Source organism: Fopius arisanus, unplaced genomic scaffold (genome assembly GCF_000806365.1).
Source record: "Fopius arisanus strain USDA-PBARC FA_bdor unplaced genomic scaffold, ASM80636v1 scaffold00006, whole genome shotgun sequence".
Classification (NCBI taxonomy): Eukaryota; Metazoa; Arthropoda; class Insecta; order Hymenoptera; family Braconidae; genus Fopius; species Fopius arisanus.
Window position 1 is genome coordinate 976,398 of NW_011887745.1, and position 6,588 is coordinate 982,985.

General features: G+C 37.6%; 2 protein-coding genes across 3 annotated transcripts in view; one reads left to right on the plus strand and one right to left on the minus strand.

Annotated features, from left to right (window-relative positions):
• Positions 1–472: 472 nt before the first annotated feature.
• On the plus strand, positions 473–3,649 carry 26-29-p (C1 family peptidase 26-29-p). 2 transcript variants are annotated; one of them, XM_011316251.1, is made up of 6 exons: positions 473–673; positions 743–895; positions 1,463–1,514; positions 1,597–1,746; positions 1,920–2,768; positions 2,875–3,649. In XM_011316251.1, the coding sequence occupies exons 2-6, from the start codon at positions 893–895 to the stop codon at positions 3,483–3,485; spliced, it is 1,665 nt and encodes a 554-aa protein (XP_011314553.1). In that variant the 5' UTR covers positions 473–673; positions 743–892; the 3' UTR covers positions 3,486–3,649. The 2 variants fall into 2 exon arrangements, with proteins under 2 accessions (XP_011314553.1, XP_011314554.1); XM_011316252.1 differs by lacking the exon at positions 743–895.
• Positions 3,522–6,588, minus strand: part of eya (eya transcriptional coactivator and phosphatase 2) — an 8,595-nt gene continuing 5,528 nt past the window's right edge. Inside the window, exons 5-8 of the mRNA XM_011316250.1 lie at positions 5,906–5,989; positions 5,337–5,602; positions 4,718–5,174; positions 3,522–4,420 (exon numbers count right to left, since the gene is read on the minus strand). Coding sequence (XP_011314552.1) covers positions 4,239–4,420; positions 4,718–5,174; positions 5,337–5,602; positions 5,906–5,989 — 989 coding nt within the window. The 3' untranslated portion in view covers positions 3,522–4,238. The remainder of the gene's footprint in view (positions 4,421–4,717; positions 5,175–5,336; positions 5,603–5,905; positions 5,990–6,588) is intronic.

The window sequence follows — 6,588 nt, forward strand, 5'->3', positions numbered from 1 at the left end:
GGAAAAAACGATTAATTGACGGAGTAATTAGAAGTCCCAATTTTGGAGTAAATTATCTTTTCCAGACAGTCCATCCGGGCCTTAAGGCTCGGGTAGATTATCTAGAAAAGATAATTTACTCCGAAATTCGGATTCCTAATTACTTTGGCAATTAATCGTTTTTTTCAATAATTATTAGCTAGCGTTCTAGCGGTTGTCAACAACTAGGCCGCTAGTTAACAATTGTCGGAAAAAACGATTAATTGACGGAGTAATTAGAAGTCCCAATTTTGAAGTAAATTATCTTTTCCAGACAGTCCATCCGGGCCTTAAACAAAAAAAAACATTTGAAGAAAGTAATATCTAACGCATTGACTTGTACATATGTACCGTCATGTACTTTATCACCGCAGGATTCAAAAACGGCGCCGCGCGCACTGCACGCCGGTATGAGCGCCAGCTGATGCATTTCCCAGAAAATGGCAAAACAAATCCGCGAGTGAAACAGAAGCAGACACTGGGCATTCCCCTGTGGTCACTCCATTGTTCCATTCGCTGAAAGTTCCCCCACTAATTACCCCCCACTCCTGCAATTACCTGCAATCTCACGAGCAAGACAGAAAAAGGAAGAACTCCAGAATCTGTCTTACCTTGGAGAAGTAGCTGATCTCCAGCGAAGAAACCCCAACAAGACGTAAGAAAACTTTTCACCCCTCCAACAAATCATCACAGCCATATTATTATTGCTGAGTTGTGTTTTCAGTGGGGGACATATACAGATTCTCTTTTGGCGTCATTCTCTGTTCCTCATGCTATCAAAAATATCTCCGCTCTTATAATTCACTGAGTCACTATTTAAGACGCAACATTTTTATTAAGGCTCGAGGCTTTCTGGTGAACGGAGCCGTCGAAAATGGTGAGAGGGTAAACACTATATTATTTGGGGTGCTTTTATTCGTAATACGAATATTCACTGTGGGTATTCATTTCCAATTTTGTGAATAGAAGTTTTAAAAAATCGAGATGAAGCGAAAAGATTTAACTACTTAACAATCGATGTAATTTAAGAAAGGGAAAAGTATTTTATGACTGCTCAGTATTGTAGTCAGTAATTCCTCATGAATAAATACTGCTATATCCCTCTTAAATTCTCTGAAGTATTTTTCGTAAATATCGGTATTACTTAATTAATCTCACCCGCCTATTGCAGACATTTTTGTAAACCAAACATTAATCTCTGAATTAACTAAAATTCTCATTTTTTTGCATTTAGTCTACATATTTTAGTGCCTAAAGGATTGTATTATAATATACAACGAGAACAAAAGTCAAGAGTAAATAAAGTAATCGAAACGTTCAGTCGTAGAAGTATTTATCTATTTATTACAGAGGTCAATGTGTCGCCGATCTGTTCAGAATATCACGTGTAGAATATAATCTCAACAGTTATTTATAAAACTAATCAACTGAAACTATTGTACAGATAATAAACGCCAAGATGTGGTGCCACGCTCTGGCAATATTCCTCTTCCTCGGTGAGTATTACAAAATATAATCTTTTTGTCTGACATTTTCAATTGCAGTCTTCGTAATAGTAATGATGGGTTTTTTATTCAGGGAGTACCACTGCAGATCAGGAGGCTCCAGTATTCAGTCAACAATATGTAGCTAAAGGAACACTTTACATCCCCTATGCGGAGATCAGAGAGCCATTTTATGCTTGGTATGATGCACAGAGTCAATCCAGTCGTATTGACTATTATGGAGGTAATTTTGAGGATTGTTTAAACACTGTGAAAAAGTATTTGAATACTCAATACTTTTTTTATTTATTTAAAATTGATTCCAAGCCAAAAATAAATGAGAATAAATGTATTCAGGAGTTGATTAGAGAATAAGGAAACAATTTTCATAATTTTGATCAATTTTTTCTTCTGTAGGAATGGTCAAGACTTTTCAACTTGCCGATCAGGGCGCGTTCGGTATAATGCTGAAACTTGCCCCTGTCACAACAGACACTGAGCTGAACGCTGAAAGATGTATGAAGGTCGAGGGTAGCAGTGATGGACCAGTGGCAATTCAAACGATTGTCCCTGACACCCATGGCATGGAGTGCATTGGCGAGGAGATGGTTAACGGCTTCATGAGCGAGAAATGGCGACTAGTTGACAAAATCGGCGAGAAAAACAACAAGTACACCCTGTGGATCAGATACAAGAAATCGATGACTGGAGCCAAAGAGCCCATCCCCATCAGATACGAGATGAGGGGATTCAACACTCTGTTGGGATCCCACTACGATCATTATTATATCGAATATGACTGGTATTCATTTGAGACTCCAAGTGCTGATGTTTTTAAGATCGAAGCCAATATGACGTGTGGCAGCTTTCCAGGGCCTGGAAACAGGCACGTAGTGACCTTCAATCCCATCCGCGAATTCATTCACAACGACAACGAGCACGTGGACATCGAGTTTGATCATTTCAGAAAGACTCACAACAAGGACTACTCCGTGGATTACAAGGAACCTCATCGTCGTAAGGAGATTTTCAGGCAGAACTTGCGACTAATTCACTCAACAAATCGTGCCAATTTGGGGTACCAGCTGGACGTCAATCACTTGGCTGATCGCACAGACACAGAGTTGCAGGCATTGAGGGGAAAACAGTACACTGGGGTCCAGGATAAAGGAGGCTTGCCTTTCCCCCATGATATTCAAGAAGATATTAAAGATGTTCCTGACAGTTTCGACTGGCGTCTCTACGGGGCTGTAACTCCAGTCAAAGGTAAAAAATATAATTATTCCAACAATTCCAATTACCAATAGTTTGCAAAAACAATAAACAATTTTTTCTCTCCTCATTGCTATAATGTCTTGTATGACAATTCCAGATCAATCGGTCTGCGGCTCCTGCTGGAGTTTCGGTACGACAGGTGCTATCGAAGGCGCGTACTTCTTGAAGTACAACAAATTAGTGAGACTCTCCCAGCAAGCACTCATCGACTGCTCCTGGGGATACGGAAATAACGGTTGTGATGGCGGTGAGGACTTCAGGTCTTACGCATTTGTAATGAAACATGGAGGTCTGCCAACGGAGGAGGACTATGGAGGCTATCTCGGTCAGGATGCATACTGTCACATAGATAATGTCACACTTACAGCCAAGATGACAGGATTCGTCAAAGTAACACCTCAAAGTGTTGACGCTCTGAAGATTGCCATTGCCAAACATGGGCCTGTCTCAGTTGCCATTGACGCAGCCCACAAGACGTTTTCCTTCTACTCCCATGGAGTTTTCTACGAATCAGCCTGTGGAAATGGCGAAGAAAATCTGGATCATGCTGTACTCGCAGTGGGCTACGGTACGATGAATGGCCAGGACTACTGGCTCGTTAAGAACTCGTGGTCCAATTACTGGGGCAATGATGGCTACATCCTGATGGCCCAGAAGGACAACAACTGCGGGGTACTCACTGCCCCGACGTACGCCGAAATGGCATAAATCTATAAAATACTGATATGTTTTTCATTCTCTTTACGTAGATAAATTCGTTTGATTCGCCAGTTTGAATCTATTGAAATGTGAGTTGGAATATGAATTAATGTTGGCTTTGTAAACTGCTATTTTCTATTTTATATGATAAATAAATCTGCTTTTGAATAATATACCAATTGCTCGGGATTCTTATCTGAATATTTATTTTTCGATTAAGTGTATCAACAACGTAAAAGAAATTGTTCGTTTGATATGGTACAGGTTGATAAACAAAATGTCATCTGTTGTTTGTTTCTTCAAAAGAAAACATGATTTTTGGGGGGACCCAGTGGTGGAATGGCGTTACATTTAATTTATTGCTCTCTAAATCTCTAGGTGAGGAAGATAATTGTAGATTCATGTTTTCTCACCATTTCAACACTGTGATCTACCCTCGCCGCATTCTTTAAGTACTAGACACATTAATCGTTATAATCTCGATAAAATTTATAATTTCTATACACGTAGAAGCTCGCTAAATGTCTCAGTTAAAAATTCACCCCCCATTTAATAGATTTTTCGTACACTTTCACAATTACTTTCGTTACATTATCATTTCGATATATGAACGATAGTTCATCACTTGTGGACCCTGAATTAATCGATAAAATTAGTCTGCGATATCGATTTCCTGCTTACAGCAATGATCACTTGATTATAAAATTTATTGGAATGACAATAAGTTGGTCAAAAATTTCAATGTTTTCTATGAAATTTTCATTAAAGAAAACCCATCTCGAGGGCGTTGTAAAGGGCTTGGGTATCCGAGTGACTGTTTATCTTCCAGAATGGAAAATTGTGCGCCCTTGCAGCTGTTTCCTCATCCGAACCGTCGCCGATCACCACGTACGTACATTTTCTCCCGAATTTAGCTACGACTCTACCGAAGCAGCTTTCTTTTCCTAGAAAAAAAATCAATGAACACTCAATTCCATAGCATTATTATTTAATTAAATATTAAATTAAATTAATCCACTGTTTACTAAGTATAAATTATACATTCACAATCTATTTCTGAATGGATTCCCTATTTGTCTGCTTAATGAATCTATTAATTACAATAACAATATAGTCCTTATATCTGAAGATATTGAAAAAAATATATTTTAAGAGGAATAATTGGAACAAGTGCAAGGATTTTATTCAGATGCAGAAAGGGAATGAAATAATGAGAGAAAAAAATGGAATACCTTCCTTACCAATTTTAGAGGCCGAGTAAATATTCTCGATTGGGAAGAGCCCTCCAATTCCAAACAGCAGAACTTTGGACAGTGCCGGTATAAGTTGTGTTGTTGTAACAAGAATATTAACACAATGACTCCGTTTACTAATGAGACTTAAACACTTGATTGTTGATGTTAGCCAATTGTCCGTAACCAATTCAATTTCAGCTCTCAGCTGTAGCCACTGCTCGCGCTTCGGTACAACGAGCAATCCTCCTACATTATTTCTGTAATTGCAGTATATCTCTTTGATTTTTCTGTACCGAAACGCAAGTTTTCGCATCCAATCAACACCACCTCGTACTCCAGAGGCTACACAAATTCCGTTGTTCGCCGATGTGCACTGGAAACCATCAGCTGAGAAATTATACGAGGACAAGTCCTGGCCGTTGTCATCAGAGGATACGTCGTCGATGTGCACTTGATCACACTCCTGGTAACAATAAATTATTTCATCTAATTATACCGATTAATTACTTCAAGGACAATCTGCAGGGGTGCAATGGGTGTATTTTTGGAATTCTGGAAGAATGGGATTATGTTTCGTAGATTTCTTTTTTTGGTTAGCTGATGATTGTGGGGTAAATGGACGTACTTCAACTTCATTGAAGAAAAAATGTGTGTCGGCTAAATTGAATATCATCTCCTCCATCCTGTAACCCAGCTGTACCAACAAATCGGGATTCTTGGCGTGTTTGGCAGCGAACTGACCGGTCAAGAGCGAATGGAATACAACTATGGTTTCGTCGAGATCCCAAATGAATATTCGATCGGGTCCGGCTTCCGTTGTATCTGCTGAACCTATACTATTTCCACTTCCGCTCTGTCTTCTGCCGCGTTTGCAGGGCTTCGCCGATGTCCCTTCAACAATAAGTTTTCAGGCTCAAATTTCATATTTTCTCACTCCCCAAAACCTTCTCATCCCACCCCAATAGCAACAGAAACAAATTTTTACGAATATCTGTCACTTGATTAGTTAATTTAATCCAATTAATTTAAATTGCGTAAAATTCTTTATACCTCCCTGACGATAAATATCAATTTTCCCGTTAATTGGAATTAATGATAACTGATTTTTAATTGATCAATTATTGTTAACTTTATCCCGGATTCGTATACTAGTTTTAATCTCATTAATTTCTGAATTGTTATTAAAAATATTACCTTCAATATTGGCAGCTTCTCGACCTGCAATATCATTTGGATCATGATGCGGCGCTTCTAATCCCAGACCGGTTTTATTGGATTCTGATTTCAACGAGAACATGACTATTAGTCCTATTATAATAAGGATATCCACAAAAAGCACTAACAAAATAAAAATATTCCCTTCCTTGACTTATCAACATTTTCCTCATTATTAAAATTCCTGCTTCAAGCAAATCGATATCGATATCGGTATTCAATTTAATTAGCACAATTCCATTGAATATAAAAAAAGCATTCAACGATTTTTTACCGACTATTTTTTTCTTTCTCGATTTTTTAATATACAATAATAAATAGTATATATTAGATTAATTTCCATATTTTTCCCTGGGGTTATATGAACCCCAATTTATTTATTTATTGATTTTCAATTGTATCTAATTTATTTTATTTATTTAAACCTTTAAATAATGCATTAATACCTGAGAAATTCAAATTTCCAATATTGAATGAAATTGGAGTAGTGTGATACCCTGGCATGGGGTAGTAGAACCCCAATTTATTTATTTATTAATTTTCAATTGTATCTAATTTATTTTATTAATTTAAATCTTTAAATAATGCATTAATACCTGAGAAATTCAAATTTCCAATATTGAATGAATTTGGAGTAGTGTGATACCCTGGCATGGGGTAGT

Coding starts and splice junctions, on each gene's coding strand:
- 26-29-p (XM_011316251.1), top strand. Junction 1,515..1,596: donor GGCAATATTCCTCTTCCTCG/GTGAGTATTACA, acceptor TTTTTTATTCAG/GGAGTACCACTGCAGATCAG. Junction 2,769..2,874: donor GGCTGTAACTCCAGTCAAAG/GTAAAAAATATA, acceptor TGACAATTCCAG/ATCAATCGGTCTGCGGCTCC.